Genomic DNA, 21708 nt, shown 5'->3' on the forward strand with positions numbered 1-21708 from the left:
CGAGTTCGAGTCCCACCTGTCCTTTTCTGTTCCAGGACACACGGATGTCCAGAACGGCGTTGTGCTTCTGAGCTTTACCGTCATAGATGGGCCAACTCTGCAGGACAAGGCAGCAGCTGGCGTTCCCAGGCCGGGCCGGGTTCTGACGACCAAACAACTGATTGTGAGACGGGGACTGGCAGTAGCCGGCGCCGTGGGAATTCTCGCCGTGGGAATATTGATACGAATATTCACGGACAATTAGAGGCTGGGAAGAGACTAGAACAAACCCCCTTGGACCCCAAAGCAAAGGAACGAGAGGAAGATGCTCAGCAGCAGGACCCTGTTTCATCCAGCAGAGGGCCCCAAGCGGGAGTTATATACCCAGAGCCTCCACCAGGGGGCACCCCTCTCAGCCAAACATTGTGGGATATTGGCCATGTTGCTCCTTCTTGCAAAGCTGAATTGGCCAAATCCAGCGTCTCAACATGAAAGACTCATTTTTGGGTGGTTAAGAAAGTTTATTTCTAGATAACCCGACATATTCCATGTAATCTTTCCAGATAAAAATCTTTTAGTAGTATTTTTTTTTAACATTGCTTTTAAATGTACGCCTTTAAAAGGAACGAGGAAAGCAGGTTAGAAAAGGGTTAGCAAACAACCAAAGAAATATGGACCCTAGGGAAGTCAAAAAAGTCAAAATGGCACCCGAACCATGTCAATAGAACTTTCATCCATGTTTACGTGAGATTGCAAGGATAGAGCTTCGATGACATGTTTATGGGGGGTTACATTTTGACTTTTTGACCTCCCCTGCAGAAACCAGTGGCCATTTTTTGAAGGGGGCAGTGCCCTTTTCATTTCATTTAGGATTTATTTGGCTTCTGCAATGCGGTCTTAGCCGTGGTTTGGTCCAACGAAGCTCCGAGGATCTTGTCGAGGAATTCAAAAATGCTATTTATACACTGAACATAATCTAACCAGGATCCGGCCAGCCTTTGGCTTTTATCTCTCGTGCTTCCAGCATTTGGAAAATTCTTCTTGTCCATCCACCGTAGTTTCATTTGTTCATTTCAACCATCCGGCCGCTTACTATTGTAGGAAGAAAAATTGGTCCGGTTCCAAAGCAGGGAGAAAAGTACTGAAAGCAAAATGGGAGCCCAATTGGAAAGGAGGATTCCGAAACCCAGCATGCAGTTCTGGGGCAGCTGATAAAATTAGCTTGATGAGCCCCAAGGATTTTCTCCCCCTACGGTTTCTGGAATGCTGCAGGGGATTGTGCAGTGTATGTAGTGAGTTCTGTAGTGTGTAGTATGCCTTTTTGCTATTCTAATGGTGGTGTGGTTAATCCTAAAGGTTACATCCTGTTCTTAGAATTTGAGTCGAGGGGGATGTAAGTTCTTTATCCCATCATTTGGAGCGAAAGGTTTGCTTCACTTGCGAATAGGCTGGACTCGGGTAGTGGGTCGTTGCCAATTCCAACCGGTTCTTTAGAACAGGTAGCGGGAAATTTGGTACCACTCGCCAAACTGGCAGCAATGAGCGGCGGTCCATGCCCCCAAATGAGTCCTCCAGTTATTGCAGATTGCAAAAAAACCCCAGAAAACCTCTGTGCATGCTCAAAGGCTTCTGCGCATGCGCAGAGGGTCATTTCCAGGAAGTGACATGAATGCAAAATGTGCACTTCTGTTGCAAAGCGAACTGGTGAGGAAGGTAAGTAGAACCCAACCATATCCACCTTTAAAGACTTCAGGCATCTGCTGGAGGCTGTTGGGGGTTGCTTACTGCCTTCAAGAACATGCTTCTCCATTTCTCCCTTTGGGGAAAATATAATTGTTTGAGGGACAGCAGAAGTCCCAGAATTCCCCATCCAGCAATGCTTTAAGAGAGGTGGACTTCCACTCCCAGAATTCCCTTGACAGCATGCTTTACGTTAATGGACTTCCACTCCCAGAATTCCCCAGCCAGCCTGCTTTAAGAGGGGTGGACTTCAAGTCCCAGAATCCCCCAGCCAGCCTGCTTTAAGATGGGGGGGGGACTTCATTTCCCAGAATTCCCCTGTCAGCATGAGGGGTGGACTTCCACTCCCAGAATCCCCCAGCCAGCATGTTTTTAAGCTGCTGGCTGGGGAATTCTGGGAGTTGAAGTCCACTCATCATCCCGCTACCAAGCCTGAAAAACACCATGCATAGATCAGAAATATCTCTATGGGTTTAAATGTGTCCCCATTGGGTGGCTATAAAATGCAAAACTTTGCATTGCTCGTTTCCAAGAAAAGAAAAAAATGAGAAGCTGCTATTGCCCTCGAAAGCAACAAAAACTTCACTTTTTAAAAACAAGAAATGTTCAAAAAACACAGAACAAGGTTGCTTTAAAATAACAACTCCGTAAGAAAAATACCTTGAAAATCTAATTTAACAATTCCTAGTTTCTCTGCTCAAAACTCCTTTTGTCAATTTCCTTTCTTTGGTGCAAACTTATGTTTCCAAGAGAGAAGAAATTATAAGAATATATAAAATATATTCTCACCCGAGAAATCAAACTTTGGTGCTTACCCTACTTGAGTTTAATGATTAAGAAGAAATTGTGTTAGCTCTTGTAAGTAAGTGTTAGAAAAAGACACCCCATCCGACACACACACACGCAAACACACAAACACTGCCTGGAACAGCTTTTTTTAACACCGCGTTGTGTGGCGGCCTCGGTGGAATTGCGCTCTCAGAAAAGTACCACCTATAAAAAAGGGAGAAAAATAAATAATATTAAATTTCTGCGATGGGAAAAAACAAATATACAGTTTTTGACAGATGATTGCAACAGGGACCAGAATTTCCATGGCTAAGCAGGGTGGTTGTTAAGTGAATCACCAGTACAGTAGTACCTCTACTTACGAACTTAATTCGTTCCGTGACCAGGTTTTTAAGTAGAAAAGTTTGTAAGAAGAAGCCATTTTTCCCAAAGGAACCAACGTAAAAGCAAATAATGCATACGATTGGGGAAACCTTCCTTCCTCCCTTCTTTTTTGTCTGTCTGTCTGTCATCTCTATCTCTCTCTATCATCTATCTGTCTGTCTGTCTGTCTATCTATCATTCTATCTTTCTTTCCATCTTTCTTTCTTTCTATCTATCTATCTCTATCTCTATCTATCTCTCTCTATCTCTATCTATCTATCTATCTATCTATCTATCTATCTATCTCTATCATCTATCTATCTATCTCTATCTCTATCTATCTCTCTCTATCTCTATCTATCTATCTATCTATCTATCTCTATCATCTATCTATCTATCTCTATATCTATCTTTCTATCTATCTATCTCTATCTATCTATCTTTATCTATCTATCTTTATCTATCTCTATCTATCTATCTAATCTATCTATCTATCTATCTTTCTATCTATCTATATCTATCTATCTATCTATCTATCTATATCTATCTATCTAACTATCTATATCTATCTGTCTGTCTGTCTGTCTATCTATCTATCTATCTATCTATCTATCTATCTATCTATCTATTTCTCTGTCTATCTATCTATCTCTATCTATCTATCTATCATCTATCTATCTATTTCTCTTTCTGTCTGTCTGTCTGTCTATCTATCTATTTCTCTGTCTGTCTGTCTATCTATATTTCTGTCTGTCTGTCTATATATATATATATATATATTTCTCTGTCTGTCTGTCTGTCTGTCTGTCTGTCTGTCTGTCTGTCTCTATCTATCTATCTATCTATCTATCTATCTATCTATCTATCTATCTATCTATCTATCTATCTATCTATCTGACCTTGTTTCCCTGAAAATAAGACTCTGTCTTATATTTTTTTGAACCCTGAAATAAGTGCTTGGCCTTATTGCCATGCACTCAAAAGCCTGATTGGGCTTATTATCAAAGGATGTCTTATTTGAGGGGGAGGACAGAGTACATCTACCCATCTATATGAATACAGAATAACAGAATTATTCTGTTATTCTGTATTCCAGCTCAACCAGGAGACCTTACTCCATTTCAGACGAACGGTTATCCAGTCTCTTCTTTAAAACCTGCAGAAGCACCCACAACTTCTGGAGGCAAGCTGTTCCACTGATCAATTGTTTTAACTGTCAGGAAATTTCTCCTTAGTTCTAAGTTGCTTCTCTCCTTGTTTAGTTTCCACCCATTGCTTCTTGTCCTGCCCTCAGGTGCTTTGGAGAATAGGTTGACTCCCTCTTTTTTGTGGCAACCCCTGAGATATTGCAACACTGCTATCCTGTCTCCCCTGGTCCCTCTTTTCATTAAACTATCCAGGCCCAGTTCCTGCAACCGTTCTTCCTATGTTTTAGCCTCCAGTCCGCTCATCATCAGATGTAATAACAGGTGCTGTAACCTGAGCTCAGCTCCGTCCTCTACACATCAACTCTCATCTCATAAATAATCCTCTTTTCCTGGCAGCAGTATGGAATGCATCGGCCCTGCCCTTTTCTGGAATGTGTTTTTTTTTAATTTCCAGATTCCCAGGCTATTTTCCCAGCTGAGAGATTTCCTGGTTGTCTCTCATCCAAACGCTGACCTTTTATTTATTTATTTGCTTGCTTGTTTGTTTGTTTGTTTGTTCGTTCGTTCATTCATCCATCCAATACACAAATACATAGGAAGAAAATAGACATGTGATAATATCAAAGAGGGTGAAAGTGAACTTAGAGGAGAGGATATATGAAAGGAAGAGAATGTATAAGATGGGTGAAAGAGAGGAAAGACAATTGGACAGGGGACGAAAGGCACACCAGTGCACTTATGTATGCCCCTTACTGGCCTCTTAGGAACCTGGAGAGGCCAATCGTGGAGAGTCTAAGGGAGAAGTGTTGGGGGTTAGGGGTTGACACAATTGAGTCCGGTAATGAGTTCCACGCTTCGATAACTCGATTGTTGAAATCATATTTTTTACAGTCAAGTTTGGAGCGGTTCGTATTAAGTTTGAATCTGTTGCCTGCTCTTGTGTTATTGCGGTTGAAGCTGAAGTAGTCATTGACCGGTAGGATGTTGCAGCATATGATATTCTTGATATTCTCCCACTGGGCTTTCTATGATCTGTGAAATAACCTTGGAAATAGCAATAGCAATTTGACATCTACCACTTTGCAGTGCTTTCCAACCCTCTCTAAGCAGTTTACAGAGGGTCAGCATATTGCCCCCAAAATCTGCATCTGCATTTGACCCACCTTGGAAGGATGGAAGGCTGAGTCAACCTTGAGCCTGGTGAGATTCGATCCGCCAAACTGCTGGCAGCCAATGATCAGCAGAAGTAGCTTGCAGTGCTGCACTCTAACCACTGCACCACCGAGGCTCTTACAAGACGTCCAATGTCCCTTCGAGCAATTCCATTCTATTCTAATTTTCTATTTGATCCTATTCTAATTTTTATTCTATATTCTATTCTAAATATTCTCTATTCTATTTTATAACCCTAGCCATAGCAGTGAGACTTATTTACCACTTCACAGTGCTTCATAGCCCTCTCTAAGCAGTTTACAGAGTCAGCCTGTTGCCGCCAACAATCTGGGTCCTCATTTTACGGACCTTGGAAGGACGGAAGGCTGAGTCAACCTTGAGCCTGGTGAGATTTGATCTGACAAACGGCTGGCAGCCGGTGATCAGCAGAAGTAGCCTGCAGTACTGCACTCTAACCACTGCGCCACTGAGGAAGGAAGGTTGAAAGAAGGAAGGAAGGAAGGAAGGAAGGAAGGAAAGAAGGAAAGAAAGAAGGAAGGAAGGAAGGAAAGAAGGAAGGAAAGAAGGAAAGAAAGAAGGAAGGAAGGAAAGAAGGAAGGAAGGAAGGAAAGCAGGAAGGAAGGAAAGAAAGAAAGAAGGAAGGAAGGAAAGGAAGAAAGGAAGAAAGGAAAGAAGGAAGGGAGGAAGGAAAGAAGGAAGGAAGGAAGGAAAGAAGGAAGGAAGGAAAGAAGGAAGGAAGAAAAGGAAAGGTTAGAAGAAAGAAGGAAGGAAGGAAAGAAGGAAGAAAAGGAAAGTTTAGAAGAAAGAAGGAAGGAAAGAAGAAAAGAAGGGTTAGAAGAAGGAAGGAATAGCAATAGCATTTAGATTTATATACCGCTTTGCAGTGCTTTCCAGCCCTTTCTAAGTGGTTTACAGAGAGTCAGTCTCTTGCCCCAAACAATCTGGGTCCTCATTTGACCCACCTCGGAAGGATGGAAGGCTGAGTCAACCTTTGAACCTACTGAGATTCGATCTGCCAAATTGCTGGCAGACGGTGATCAGCAGAAGTAGCCTGCAGCACTGCACTCTAACCACTGCACCACCGAGGCTCTATCTATCAGTGATAGGACAGGCAGTCCTCAATATATGACAGTCCATACAGAGTCACACACAGGGCTGCCCTTCAACCACGGTGGCAAGGAAGGTCATAAAGCGGAGCCAGGTTCACTTTAACTCCCTGGCTCTCGCTTAGTAACAGGAATTTTTGGGTCGTAACACAAAGACAGCGTGTAATTTCAACCATTACAGGACTAGCTGTAGTATCTACATTGGGGAAACCACAGGGAGGGTGGAAGCCCTGTTTTCTCCCAGGAGATTCCTAGAGAGGCCCCACGGAGGCTTCTCCCTGCCTTTTCCGTTCCTGTTTCCCCCCAGAAGATTCCTAGAGAGTCCCCACGGAGGCTTCTCCCTGCCTTTTCCAGCCCTGTTTCCTCCCAGAAGATTCCTAGAGAGGCCCCACGGAGGCTTCTCCCTGCCTTTTCCGTTCCTGTTTCCCCCCAGAAGATTCATAGAGAGGCCCCACGGAGGCTTTTCCCTGCCTTTTCTGGCCCTGTTTCCTCCCAGAAGATTCCTGGAGAGGCCCCACGGAGGCTTCTCCCTGCCTTTCTGTTCCTGTTTCCTCCCAGGAGATTCCTAGAGAGGCCCCACGGAGGCTTCTCCCCACCTTTTCCAGCCCTGTTTCCTCCCAGGAGATTCCTAGAGAGGCCCCACGGAGGCTTCTCCCCACCTTTTCCAGCCCTGTTTCCTCCCAGGAGATTCCTAGAGAGGCCCCACGGAGGCTTCTCCCTGCCTTTTTCGGAGGCTCGGGTTTGTAAGTGGAAAATGGTTCTTGAGAACAGGCAAAAAAATCTTGAACATCCGGTTCTTATCTAGAAAAGTTCGTAAGAAGAGGCGTTTTTATGTAGCGGTACCACTGTATTTTCTTGTTTCGGCCTACCTCGAAGGGCTGGTGTCACGCATCCCGGCCAGGACTTACCTTAATGACAATGGCGGCCACAATGCCCAGCACCGCTAGGGCGACGAGGCCAAACTTCCACATGCTGAACCGCTTCAAGACGAAGAATTTAGCCCAGTCCACCTTCTTCCGGCTGTTTGGCGGGTACCGAATAGTGTTGGCGGCCTCCATCTTGAGCGACCGGACGAGGCAGGCGCGCTTGTGGGAAAAGGTGTCAAAGCCGAAACGGCCGTGGTAGGCACCCATGCCACTGTTACCTGTGGGGAGAGGGAGATTTCAAGGGAAGGGGGTCAAATCACCAGGAGACGGGGAGTTCAAGCCCCATGACCTTAGGCATGAAAGCCAGCTGGGTCATTTTGGCCCAGTCACCAGGAGACGGGGAGTTCTGGCTGAGGGATGACAGTCAGCTGGGTGACCTTTGCCCTAAACACTAGAGCAGCGGTCCCCAAACTACGGCCGGGGGCCGCATGCGGCCCTCTGAGGCCATTTATCCGGCCTGCGTGTGAGTGACACAACACAGTGTTCCATCTAATTTTCTATGAATAAAATGCGGTATTTTGTTAGTAACTAATATCAATCATCAAAAAAGTTGCAAAAGTTTTTTTTCTAATTTTGTCATCCAGTTACATTCATTTTCTTTTAATTAAATTCCCTCCTTAATGTTCCTTCAAAAAGTGCAACACCAATTATATTTCTAACTTATTAACCATTATGCCAAAGTGCTTCCTTCTTTCTTTATACATTTTTCTATAAACCAAGAAAACCTACAATCAGATGTTAACAAAAGAAAATTAAAAACAAAACATAAACATATATGAATTTCAAACTTCTTCCCCCCCCTCTAAATAGTACATTCCCATTTTGTTTTTTACTTTAAAATAAGGTATGTGCAGTGTGCATAGGGATTTGTTCAGGGTTTTTTTTAATAGTCCGGCCCTCCAACAGTCCAAGGGACAGTGAACTGGCCCCCTGTGTAAAAAGTTTGGGGACCCCTGCACCAAAGGATGGGAGGGAGGGAAACAAAGAAAAAAGAGGGAAGGATGGAGGGAGGGAGGAGGAAGTGAAAGAGGTAGAGAGAAGGAAGGGAGAAAGGGAGGGAGGGAAAAGAAAGCAAAGAAACAAAAGGGAAGGAGGGAGGAAGAATGAATAAAAAAGAAAGAAGGAAAGAAAAGATGGAGGTAGAAGGAAAGAAGGAAGGGAGGGAGGGAGGGAGGGAGGAAGGAAGGAAGGAAGGAAGGAAGGAAGGAAGGAAGGAAGGAAGGAAGGAAGGAAGGAAGGAAGGAAGGAAGAAATACCTTCGGGACCGTCTTCTGCCGCACGAATCCCAGCGGCCGATAAGGTCCCACAGAGCTGGCCTTCTCTGGGTCCTGTCGACTAAACTGTCGTCTGGCGGGCCCCAAGGGAAGAGCCTTCTATGTGGCGGCCCCGGCCCTCTGGAATCAACTCCCTCTGGAGATCAGAACCACCCCCACCCTCCTTGCCTTTCATAGGTTACTCAAAACCCACTTTTGTCGCCAGCCATGGGGTAACTGAGCTACCCCTAGGCTATTACAGTTTTGTGTATGGTAAGAGTGGGCTGTATGGTTTTAATGTTATGGGTTTTAGATGTTGTTTTAATGTATTGGATTTGTTATATTGTGAGCCGCTCCGAGTCCTCGAAGAGGGGCGGCATACAAATCTAATAAATAATAATAATAAAAATAAAAGTGGCAATGGAGCAAGGGGTGTGGGGATAAAGGATGAACCTTAACCTGGTGAAGAACTGTAGGAAAAGTTAGTATCGGGTTGACTACAGTTCATAACCAACATAACCAACAAGGCATGCCCATGTTACACCAACACTCCACAGTCTGCATTGGTTGTCGATCAATTTCCGGTCACAATTCAAAGTGTTGATTATGACCTATAAAGCCCTTCATGGCATCGGACCAGAATATCTCCGAGACCGCCTTCTGCCGCACGAATCCCAGCGATCAGTTAGGTCCCACAGAGTTGGCCTTCTCCGGGTCCCATCGAGTAAACAATGTCATTTGGCAGGTCCCAGGGGAAGAGCCTTCTCTGTGGTGGCCCTGACTCTCTGGAACCAGCTCCCCCCCGGAGATTAGAATTGCCCCCACCCTCCTTGCCTTTCGTAAACTCCTTAAAACCCACCTCTGCCGTCAGGCATGGGGGAATTGAGACATCTCCCCTGGGCCTATACAATTTATGTATGGTATGTTTGTGTGTATGTCTGCTTTAATAATGGGGTTTTAATGTTTTTTAAATTATTAGATTTGTCATGAATTGTTTTATTGTTGTAGTGAGCCGCCCCGAGTCTACGGAGAGGGGCAGCATACAAATCTAATAAATAATAAAAAAAAATAATAACATGCAGTGAAGGGCTACCAAATTTTTTACTACCACGCTGTGAACGTGGTTTATGCAGAACGCCCTGCATTTTCTTTCAACATCTTTCAGTGCAAATTGGGGGCTCTGGGGTCGAGCTCCATTTTCGCTACCCCACTGCGTTCCCCCCAATCCAGACAGCAGCCCACCCCTGCAAATATGGCTCTGTCAATAAATTGGAACTTGGAAGAAACGTAGAAACATAGAAGACTGATGGCAGAAAAAGACCTCACGGTCCATCTAGTCTGCCCTTATACTATTTCCTGTATTTTATCTTAGGATGGATATATGTTTATCCCAGGCATGTTTCAATTCAGTTCCTGTGGATTTACCAACCACGTCTTCTGGAAGTTTGTTCCAAGGGTCTACTACTCTTTCAGTAAAATAATATTTTCTCATGTTGCTTCTGATCTTTCCCCCAACTAACCTCAGATTGTGCCCCCTTGTTCTTGTGTTCACTTTCCTATTAAAAACACTTCCCTCCTGAACCTTATTTAACCCTTTAAGATATTTAAATGTTTTGATCATGTCCCCCCTTTTCCTTCTGTCCTGCAGACTCTACAGATGGAGTCCATGAAGTCTTTCCTGATACGTTTTATGCTTAAGATCTTCCACCATTCTTGTAGCCCGTCTATGGACCCGTTCAATTTTGTCAATATCTTTTTGTAGGTGAGGTCTTCAGAACTGAACACAGTACTCCAAATGTGGTCTCACCAGCGCTCTATATAAGGGGATCACAATCTCCCTCTTCCTGCTTGTTATACCTCTAGCTATGCAGCCAAGCATCCTACTTGCTTTCCCTACCGCCTGACTGCACAGTTCACCCATTTTGAGACTGTCAGAAATCACCACCCCTAAATCCTTCTCTTCTGAAGTTTTTGCTAACACAGAACTGCCAATGCAATACTCAGATTGAGGATTTCTTTTCCCCAAGTACATTATTTTACATTTGGAAACATTAAACTGCAGTTTCCATTGCTTTGACCATTTATCTAGTAAAGCTAAATCATTTACCATATTACAGACCCCTCCAGGAATATCAACCCTATTGCACACTTTAGAGTCATCGGCAAATAGGCAAACCTTCCCTACCAAACCTTCCCCTATGTCACTCACAAACATATTAAAAAGAATAGGACCCAGAACAGACCCTTGTGGCACACCGCTTGTAACCTGTCTCTGCTCAGAATACTCGCCATTAACAATAACTCTCTGATGTCTATGCTTCAGCCAGCTTGAAATCCACTGAACTATCCAGGGATTAAGTCCAATCTTCACTAATTTATCTATCAGCTCTTTATGTGGAACCGTATCAAAGGCTTTGCTGAAGTCCAGATAGGCAATATCCACGGCACCACCTTCATCCAACACCTTTGTGACATAGTCAAAGAAATCAATGAGATTAGTCTGACATGATTTGCCTTCAGTAAAGCCATGCTGATTTGGGTCCAATAAGTTATTGTTTTTTAGGTGCTGATTTATCCTCTTTTTGAGTAGAGTCTCCATCATTTTAACTATAACTGAAGTTTTAGCTAACACAGAACTGCCAATGCAATACTCAGATTGAGGATTCCTTTTCCCCAAGAAGGCCAAGGTTTGGACTCTGATTTATTTCTCGGATGTTGCAGTCCAATTGCTTCCTGCAAAAAGCATTTTTGGGGACAATTAAGAACTGGACGAGTGAAGAATCTCTATGAACTCTAAGCAGAAAAATCTTTCTAATTAGGAAACACACAAACCGCCCCTGTCCCAGACACTCACCAACGCCTCCGAAAGGTAAAGCCGGAATGGAAAAGTGCATGATGACATCGTTGGCGGTGACACCACCACTGGAGGTCTCGTCAATCATTTTATCGATGACCTGGGAGGCGAGAGAGAGAGAGGAGAACGGGGAGTGGACACTTCGGTTGGACTGGATGAAAATAATCAGTGCTGAACTTCCATTTTAAAAAAATATATTTTATTAGTTATTTACATTTTTTTAAAAAACAACGAAAAAGAAACATAGAAGTCCAAATTTCTTCAAGTTGCCAAGGTTGGGAAACACTGGTATAAAGCACAATGGTTTATTATGTTCTGCTTGTATGTTTGTCTATTTCTATTTAATTGGCATATAAATCCAATTAAATAGAAATAGACAAACATACAAGCAGAACATAATAAAGCATTGTGCTTTATACCAGTGTTTCCCAACCTTGGCAACTTGAAGAAATTTGGACTTCAACTCCCAGAATTCCCCAGCCAGCATTCGCTGGCTGGGGAATTCTGGGAGTTGAAGTCCAAATTTCTTCAAGTTGCCAAGGTTGGGAAACACTGCTTTATACATTAATGTACATTGGTATCAGAACTTGAAATCATTGCCAGCTATTTGGCTGGACCTTCTTATTTACAGCTTTTTCATTTACATCCATTTCGTTTCCTAATTTCAATGTACATTAGTCTTCTTAAATTGTTTTGTTTCAATAGAAACATAGAAACATAGAAGATTGATGGCAGAAAAAGACCTCCTGGTCCATCTAGTCTGCCCTTATACTATTTCCTGTATTTTATCTTAGGATGGATCTCTGTTTATCCCAGGCATGTTTAAATTCAGTTCCTGTGGATTTATCTACCACGTCTGCTGGAAGTTTGTTCCAAGGATCTACTACTCTTTCAGTAAAATAATATTTTCTCATGTTGCTTTTGATCTTTCCCCCAACTAACTTCAGATTCTGTCCCCTTGTTCTTGTGTTCACTTTCCTATTAAAAACACTTCCGTCCTGGACCTTATTTAACCCTTTGACATATTTAAATGTTTTGATCATGTCCCCCCTTTTCCTTCTGTCCTCCAGACTATACAGACGGAGTTCATGAAGTCTTTCCTGATACGTTTTATGCTTAAGACCTTCCACCATTCTTGTAGCCCGTCTTTGGACCCGTTCAATTTTGTCAATATCTTTTTGTAGGTGAGGTCTCCAGAACTGGACACAGTATTCCAAATGGGGTCTCACCAGCGCTCTATATAAGGGGATCATAATCTCCCCCTTCCTGCTTGTTATACCTCTAGCTATGCAGCCAAGCATCCTACTTGCTTTCCCTACCGCCTGACTGCACTGTTCACCCATTTTGAGACTGTCAGAAATCACGACCCCTAAATCCTTCTCTTCTGAGGTCTCTCTATATGTCTTTTCCTCCGGTTGTATTTATTCTGTGGATTAATGGTTCATTATAAGACAACAGTTTCCTTATATCTTCATTGTCTCCATTTTCATTTGAATTTCACTATCCGAGTTTTAGGTATATTTTGTGTGGATAAACCAATGCTGAACTTCCATACGGATGGCACAGAATAAACCTAGTCCTCGACTTTCCGGGGGTTCATTTAGCGACCAGTCAAAGTGATCACAGCACTCGGGGGGAAAATGACTAAATGACTATTTTTCGCTGTTAGAGGACTTTTGCAGCCAGGGCCATGATCGCACCCAGTCAAAAGTCAGACGCTTGGCAACTGGCATGGACTTATGAAGTTAGCCATGTCCCAGGGGGTCACGTGATCGATCCTCTTTTGCGACCATCTGCTTGTCAATGGGGAAGCCAGATTTCATTTAATCAGAGGGGGGCTAACTTATATAATGGCTGCAGGGATTCACTTAGGAACGGTGGCAAGAAGTCATAAAATGGGGAAAGGGTGACTTAACAAATGACTCAAGAACGGAAAGGAAGGGAGGGATAGAGGGAAAGAAAGAAGGAGGGAAGGAAAAAAGAGAGGGAGGGAGGGAGGGAGGAGGAAGAAATTAAGGAAAAAGAAAGACAAAGAAAGAAAGAAGGAAGGAAGGAGGAAGAAAAAAGAAATTAAGAAAAAGAAAGAAGGAAGGAAGGAAAAGAAAGAAAGAAAGAAAGAAGAAGAAAGAAAGAGAAGGCAGGAAAGAAAGAAGGGAAGGGAGGAAAAGAAGGAAGGAAGGAAGAAGGAGGGAGGGAGGAAGAAAGAAATTAAGAAAAATGGAAGGAAGGAAGGAAGGAAGGAAGGAAGGAAGGAAGGAAGAAAGAAAGAAAGAAGATAGGAAGGGGAAGGGAGGAAGGAAGGAAGCAAGGCAAGAGGAAGGCAAGAGGGAGAGAGGGAATCGATCCAAAGGAAGAGAGTCCTGAGCCTCCCTGGAAGGTGGGAAGGTGAAGTCTACCTTGTTCTTCTTGGAGAAGACGTAGAGGGCCAGGGGCTTCTCGCGCTGGTTGATGAACTGGATGGCTTCCTCCACCCCCTTCACTGTGACGATGGGCAGGATGGGGCCGAAGATCTCCTCCTGCATGACCCGGGAGTCCGGATTGACGTCCGTGAGGATTGTGGGAGCTGGAAATGAAAGGAGGGAGGAGAATGTCACGGAAATGGCCACGGTTCTGGGCTGCAGGCTCAGTGGCACGGCCAGCCCTCGCATCAGGGGACATACCGCAGGCGTATCTTGTGAGGTATCTATATTTATATGTTTATTTATTTATTTACAGAAACTAAAAGACAAAGCAAGGAAGGAAGGAGAAGAGAGGAGGGAAGAAGGAAGGGATGGAGGGAAGGAGAGAGAGAGAAAGAAAGCGAGAAAGAGGGAGGGAAGGAGAAGGAAAGAAAGAAAGAAAGAAAGAAAAGAAAGAAAAGAAAGAAAGAGGGAGAAGGAAGGAAGGAGAGAAAGAAAGAAAGAAAGCGAGAGAGAGAGACAGAAAGAAAAAGAAAACAAGAAAGAAAGAAAGAGGGAGGGAGGGAGGAGTGAGAGAGAGAGAAGGAAGGCAGGAAAAATAAAGAAAGATAGAGGGAGGGGGAAGAGAGAAAAAACAATGGAAGGAGAAAGAAATAAAGAGAGAGAGAGAGGGAAAGAAAGAAAGGAAGGAAGAAAGAGGAAGGGAGAAGGAAGGAAGGAAGGAGAGAAAGAAAGAAAGCGAGAGAGAGAGAGAAAGAAAAAGAAAAGAAAAAAGAAAGAAAAAAGAGGGAGGGAGAAGGGAGAGAGAGAGAAGGAAGGCAGGAAAAATAAAGAAAGATAGAGGGAGGGGGGAGAGAGGAAAAAAATGGAAGGAGAAAGAAATAAAGAGAGAGAGGGGGAAAGAAAGGAAGGAAGGAAGGAAGGAAGGAAGAACAAAAAAGGAAAGAAAGGAGGAAGGGTGGGAGGAAGAAGGAAAGAGAAAGAGGGAGGGATGAAGGAAGGAAAGGATTGAGAAGGATTGTTTTTCAAGAGATGAACCCATCGAACTTTAAAGTCTGAAATACTTTAGGGCCGTGATGGCGAAACTGTGGCATGTGTTGCCATATCAGTGGGCGCATGAGGCGTTGCTCTGTTAGCTCCAGTGCACATGTGTGTGTTGCCACCTGATTTTCTGCCTTGGGGAAGGCCATTTCGCCCTCTGGAGCCTTCAGAGAAGCCTGGAGTGTGAAAATCCTCCCAATGGGCAAGCCAGAAGTTCGGAAAAACGTACTTCCAGTTTGCCTCTTGTGCTGCTTTTCGCCCTCTGGGGCTTCAGGAAGCTTCCCTCAAGCCTCCGAAGTGCAAAAAACAGCACAAGGGGCAAACAGGAAGTCTGTTTTTATGAACTTCCTGTTTGCCCCTTTCGCCATTTTTTCACCCTCCCAGGCTTCACTGAGGCCTGTGCACATGTGGGAGGTTGGGGGGGGGATTTGTGTGCATGTGCAGAGGGCAGCATGGGGCTCTGTGCGCAGGTGTGGCAGGGTAGGGAATGTGGGTGGGCACGCACACACACTTTTGGCACAGGAACCAAAAAAGGTTTGCCATCACAGGTCTAGGGTTTATTTATTTATTAATCATATTTGTATGCCGCCCCTCTCCGCAGACTCGGGGAGGCTCACAGCAATAATAATACAATGTAAACAAATCTAATATTTAAGTTAATTTAAAACTCCAATTTAGAAACCATTCATACATACTAACATACCATGCATAAATTTTATAAGCCTAGGGGGAGGGAATGTCTCAATTCCCCCATGCCTGACGACAGAGGTGGGTTTTAAGGAGCTTACGAATGGCAAGGAGGGTGGGGGCAACTCTGATATCTGGGGGTAGTTGGTTCCAAAGGGTTGGGGCCGCCACAGAGAAGGCTCTTCCCCTGGGTCCCGCCAAACGACATTGTTTAGATGACGGGACCCGGAGAAGACCAACTCTGTGGGACCTAACTGGTCGCTGGGATTCGTGCGGCAGAAGGCGGTCCCGGAGATATTCTGGTCCGGTGCCATGAAGGGCTTTATAGGTCATAACCAACACTTTGAATTGTGACCGGAAACTGATCGGCAACCAATGCAGACTGCAGAGTGTTGGTGTAACATGGGCATATCTGGGAAAGTCCATTATTGGTCTCGCAGCTGCATTCTGCACGATCTGAAGTTTCCGAACACTTTTCAAAGGTAGCCCCATGTAGAGAGCGTTACAGTAGTCAAGCCTCGAGGTTTTCTGTCTGGACATGGGGTTGGACTAGAAGACCTCCAAGGTCCCTTCCAACTCTGCTCTTCTGTGTGCCGTAAGGGACCTGTTCATCTTTTACACTCAGGTCAAACTGCACTTTTTTGAATGCCCCCAAGTTCTCGGAACGTGGAATCCCAGGGGTGGAAGGGACCTCAGAGGTCTTGTAGTCCAACCCCCTGCTCAAGGCAGGAGACCTTTTCTCCCATTCCTACAAGATATCTTCAAGGCATTCAATGCATTCAATAAGCGGAGGGGTTGTTGTGTTTTCTCCTTGGGGAGGTTTGGGGGCGTCTGATTGGTTGGGGGGGCTCACCTATGAAACAGGTGGACTCATCCGTCTCCCCTCCGTAGGCCACCTTCTGTCCTTCCAACAGGCCCATCAACCTCTTGAAGTGCCGCTTGTTCACAATCCGCTCGTAATCCGGAGAGTTTTTCACGTTCTCGCCGTAGAATTCCTGCAAGGGAATCAACACGGATGGCTTACTTTGGGTAATTGGGACCGGCTAGTCCTCGACTTATGATCATCATTGGGGCTGGAGCTTCTGTCACTAAGAGAGACGGTTAAGTAACTCGTAACAGAATACCCTACACAACTAGACCTACAATCCTAGGTTTAGAAAGCTTAGAACTACATCGCCTTAAACCCGACCTAAGCATAGCCCATAAAATCATCTGCTACAACATCCTTCCTGTCAATGACTACTTCAGCTTCAACCACAACAACACACGAGCACACAACAGATACAAACTTAAAGTAAACCGCTCTAAACTGGACTGCGGGAAATACAACTTTAGTAACCAAGTAGTTGATGCTTGAAACTCACTACCAGACTCTGTAGTATCATCACCTAACCCCCAAAACTTTACCCTTAAACTCTCCACTGTTGACCTCTCCCGATTCCTAAGAGGTCAGTAAGGGGCGTGCATAAGTGCACCAGCGTGCCTTCCGTCCCCTGTCCTAATGTTTCTCTTTTACTAGTATCATGTATATAAATATTATATCTTTGTATATCACCAATACGTATGTGACAAAACAAACGAATAAATAAAGTTCTTTTGACTTCTTGCTCGAAGTCGAACTATCAGACTACCACTAATAACCACCATAGCCAAGAAAAACAAACTACCCATAACAATAAGGAAGCTACAATTAAAAAAAAAAATCCCTCTGGCGGAAAAACAAAGCAGGCTATGTAACCAACTTCAAAAACCACTACAAAAATATATGCCACTAAATAAAGACGGAATGCTCCAACTATCACAGCAAACAAGAGGAACCTTGCCTTGTACAAATTTGTAAATAACAAAGTGAAGGACTCGAAACCGCTCCCACCACTAAAAGGACACAACAACAAAGAATGCTATGATGAAACAGTCAAAGCTAGCCTCTTCAACACATTCTTTGGCTAAGTCTTTGTAAACAACAACGGCTCATGGCCAAAATTCCTTAATCACACCGCAAACACTCACAATTACTTAACACAAATAGACTTCATTGAAGACAACGCTGAAAAAGCACTAAACGGCCTAAACCTTTTCCTGTCAATCAGACCTGATGGATTATGTGCATATTTCCTAAAAAAAGCTCTCCACAGCCATAGCTGTGTATGTGTATGCGGATAATACCCAGCTTTACATCTCCACCCCATGTCCAGTTAGCGAAGCAGTGGAAGTGATGTGCCGGTGCCTGGAGGCTGTTGGTGTCTGGATGGGTGTCAACAGACTCAAACTCAACCCTGATAAGACGGAGAGGCTGTGGGTTTTGCATCCCAAACACAATTCCATCTGTCCGTCCATTACCCTGGGGGGGAATTACTGACCTCCCTCAGAGAGGGTCCGCAACTTGGGTGTCCTCCTCGATCCACAGCTGACATTGGAACATCACCTTTCGGCTGTGGCAAGGAGGGCATTTGCCCAGGTTCGCCTGGTGCACCAGTTGCGGCCCTATTTGGACCAGGAGTCACTGCTCACAGTCACTCATGCCCTCATCACCTCAAGGCTCGACTACTGTAATGCTCTCTACATGGGGCTACCTTTGAAAAGTGTTCGGAAACTTCAGATCGTGCAGAATGCAGCTGTGAGAGCAATCATGGGCTTTCCCCAAAATGCCCATATACCACCAACACTCCGCAGTCTGCATTGGTTGCCGATCAGTTTCCGGTCACAATTCAAAGTGTTGGTAATGACCTATAAAGCCCTCCATGGCGCCGGACCAGATTATCTCAGGGACCGCCTTCTGTTGCACGAATCCCAGCGACCAGTTAGGTCCCACAGAGTGGGCCTTCTCTGGGTCCCGTCAACTAAACAATGTCATTTGGTGGGGCCCAGGGGAAGAGCCTCCTCTGTGGTAGCCCCGCCCCTCTGGAACCAACTCCCCCCGGATATTAGAATTGCTCCCACCCTCCTTGTCTTTCGTAAGCTCCTTAAAACCCACCTCTGCCGTCAGGCATGGGGGAACTGAGATACTCTTCCCCCCTAGGCCTTTACAATTTATGCATGGTATGTTTGCTTGTAGGTATGATTGGTTTTAAAATAAGGGTTTTTTTAGTTGTTGTAATATTGGATTTACATGCTGTTTTTATTATTGTTGTTAGCCACCCCGAGTCTACGGAGAGGGGTGGCATACAAATCCAATAAATAAATAAAATAAATAAATAGCTGAACCACTGAGCATAATCTTTGAAAAATCATTCGGGACTAGTTCACTGTCAAAACTATGGTCACAAGCCACGGTCTTCCCCATCTCCAAAAAAAGGAGCTCCCAGTCTAGTAGAAAACTACAGACCAATCTCTCTACGCTGTATCACATGCAAAGCCATGGAATCAACCATAAACCAATCCACTACCCTCCACCTAGAAACTAACAACCTACTATCTAACAAACAATTTTTGAGAAAAAAAATAATTTGTAACCTGCAATTCCTCCACTGCAAAAACAAATGGACCACAAAACTTGAACAGGGCAAATCAATAGATGCAATTTACATAGACTTCTGCAAAGCCTTCGACTCAGTGGTTCACAATAAGGAAGGAAGATGAAAGAAAAACATAGGAAGGGAAGGAGGAAAGAGAAAGGAAAAAAAACAGAAGGGAGGAAGGAAGGGAGGGAGGGAGGGAGATGAGAGGGAGGGAAGGGAAAGAAAAAATAGGAAGGGAAGGTGGAAAGAGAAAGACAAAAGGAAGGAAGTAGGGAGGGAGGGGAAAGAAAATCATAAAAAGGGAGGGAAGAAAAGGAAAGAAAAATAGGGAGGGAGGGAGGAAAGAGAAAGGAAAAAAAGGAAGGAAGGATTGACACAAGGAGGGAGGCGATAGAAAAAATAGGAGGGAAGGAAGGAAGGAAGAAGGGAGGGAAGGAAGGAGATGGGAGGGAAGAGAAAGAAGACCAATTTTTCCAACCAGTTTTCCTTCCGTATACCATGGAAGAAAGAGAAATTTTGTATTTACTGTGTATTTCAGATCCTGTTATTTTACCCTGGAATCCCTGTGGGGTTTCTCTCATGGCTTGGCCTACCTCCAAAGTTTTGGTTGGGGGTTACGCCCTTCCCCTGCATTTGCACCCCCAGGAGGCTTTGGCTAAACCATCAGTGCAAAAGACAAGCAACTCCCATTTTATTGGAAGCCCGAATCTTCGTGCTACATCTTGCAATGGAAGTTGCTTTGCTGTTAATCCTGGCGGAGGATAAAAGTTTCCTCTGGAGTTTTGGTCAAGGAGCAACGCACGTTTCTCCTTTTAGTAGATTCAAGAGGAATTGGCCTGGAAACTCCCAAGTTCTGCTGCCATGGAGACCCTTGTCTTGCCTCCAAGAGGCATGGCCTTTCCCCGAGACAGAAGACCCCCGGCCAAGTTCTTACCTTGATGGTTTTTTTAATGTTCTCCACGACTGTCTTCTGAATGGATGCATTGCATAGGATATAATCCGGGGCGATGCAGGTCTGACCACAATTCATGTACTTCCCCCAGGTAATACGCCTAAAGGAGGAAAGAACCCCAGAAGGTTAAGAGCAGGAAGGGGCTCTAAAGGTCATCCAGCCCAACCCGAGGATCCACATTACGATTTACGAAATTTTAAAAAATCCCAATTCACTAAATCCTTAGTTCTGCGATGGCGAACCTGTGACACACATGCCACAGGCGGCACACGGAGCCAAATAGGAGGGCCTGTGAGACGTTGCCCTAAGTCGAGCCGGGGTGGCGCAGCAGGTAGAGTGCTGTACTGCAGGCCACTAAAGCTGACTGCTAGATCTGCAGGTCAGCGGTTCAAATCTCATCATCAGCTCCAGGTTGACTCAGCCTTCCATCCTTTCCGAGGTGGTAAAATGAGGACCTGGATTGTGGGGGCAATAGCCTAGCTCTGTTAAAAAGTGTTGTTGCTAACATGTTGTAAGCCGCCCTGAGTCTAAGGAGAAGGGCGGCATAAATATTGGATGGATGGATGGATGGATGGCAGAGATAGATAGATAGATAGATAGATAGATAGATAGATAGATAGATAGATAGATAGATAGATAGATAGATAGATAGATAAGGTAAGTAGGTAGGTAGGTAGGTAGGTAGGTAGGTAGGTAGGTAGGTAGGTAGGTAGATAGATAGATAGATAGATAGATAGATAGATAGATAGATAGATAGATAGATAGATAGATAGATAGATAGATAGAGATGCTGAAACTTCAGTTGACTAAATGAGCCGTTATGACATCAGGTGAGCTACCTGTGTAGAAGATGCCAACCTCACCTACAGGCCACCTCCAGGTCGCAGCCCTCGTCGATGTAACAGGGGCTCTTGCCCCCCAGCTCCAGCGTGACGGGGGTCAAATGCTTGGAGGCGGCTTCCATCACGATTTTGCCGACAGTGCTGTTGCCCGTGTAGAGGATGTGGTCGAATCTTTGCTTCAGCAGTTCCGTTGTCTCCGGCACCCCTCCGTTGACCACCGTATACAGCTCCTGGGGATAAAGGGAGTCCGCGAGTTACAACCCACAATTGAACCCCACATCGATGTTGCTAAGTAAACTCACCGCCCAGAATTGGGCAGGAATTGGGCTGCTATAAATTAAATAAATTTAAATCCCTATAAATTTGAAATACTTTGTCCAGTTCTGGAGACCTCACCTACAAAAAGATATTGATAAAACTGAACTGGTCCAAAAGACGGGCTACAAAAATGGGGGAAGGTCTTAAGCATAAAACTGATCTGGAAAGACTTCATGGACTCAATCTGTATAGTCTGGAGCAGTGTTTTTCAACCAGTGTGCCGTGGCACACTAGTGTGCCGCGAGACATGGTCAGGTGTGCCGCGAAGCTCAGAGAGAAAGAAAGCAAGAGAGAGAGAAAGAAAGAAAGAGAAAGAAAGACAGAGAGAGAGAAAGAAAGAGAGAAAGAAAGAAAGAAAGAAAGAGTGAGAAAGAAAGAAAGAGAGAGAAAGAGCGAGCGAGAGAGAAAGAGAACAAGAGAGAGAGAGAGAAAGAAAGCAAAAGAGAGAGAGAAAACAAGAGAAAGAAAGAGAGAGAGAAAGAGAGAGAGAGAGAGAAGAGAGAGAAAGAAAGCAAGAGAGAGAGAGAAAGAGGGAGGGAAGGAGAGAGAGAGAAAGACATAGAGGGAGGTAGGGAGGGAGAGAGAAAAAGAGCAAAAAAGAGAGAAAGGAAGGAAGAGAAAGAAAGAGGGATGGAGAGAGAGAGAAAGAAAGAGGAAGGAAGGGAGAGAAAGAGGGAGGG

General features: G+C 44.6%; 2 protein-coding genes across 5 annotated transcripts in view; one reads left to right on the forward strand and one right to left on the reverse strand.

The window, feature by feature from the left end:
- LOC139158034 (multidrug and toxin extrusion protein 1-like) overlaps positions 1 to 562 on the forward strand; it is a 39348-nt gene extending 38786 nt beyond the window's left edge. The window contains exon 17 of the mRNA XM_070735414.1: positions 36 to 562. Within this exon, the coding sequence (XP_070591515.1) occupies positions 36 to 244 (209 nt within the window). The 3' untranslated portion in view covers positions 245 to 562. The remainder of the gene's footprint in view (positions 1 to 35) is intronic.
- Positions 480 to 21708, reverse strand: part of LOC139158036 (aldehyde dehydrogenase family 3 member A2-like) — a 50341-nt gene continuing 29112 nt past the window's right edge. For all 4 annotated transcript variants that reach the window (XM_070735417.1, XM_070735418.1, XM_070735416.1 and 1 more), the window contains exons 5-11: positions 20732 to 20940; positions 19851 to 19968; positions 16312 to 16453; positions 13728 to 13894; positions 11332 to 11431; positions 7207 to 7442; positions 480 to 2712 (exon numbers count right to left, since the gene is read on the reverse strand). In XM_070735417.1, the coding sequence (XP_070591518.1) occupies positions 2698 to 2712; positions 7207 to 7442; positions 11332 to 11431; positions 13728 to 13894; positions 16312 to 16453; positions 19851 to 19968; positions 20732 to 20940 (987 nt within the window). In that variant the 3' untranslated portion in view covers positions 480 to 2697. The remainder of the gene's footprint in view (positions 2713 to 7206; positions 7443 to 11331; positions 11432 to 13727; positions 13895 to 16311; positions 16454 to 19850; positions 19969 to 20731; positions 20941 to 21708) is intronic.

Source organism: Erythrolamprus reginae, chromosome 1 (assembly GCF_031021105.1).
Source record: "Erythrolamprus reginae isolate rEryReg1 chromosome 1, rEryReg1.hap1, whole genome shotgun sequence".
Lineage (NCBI taxonomy): Eukaryota > Metazoa > Chordata > Lepidosauria > Squamata > Dipsadidae > Erythrolamprus > Erythrolamprus reginae.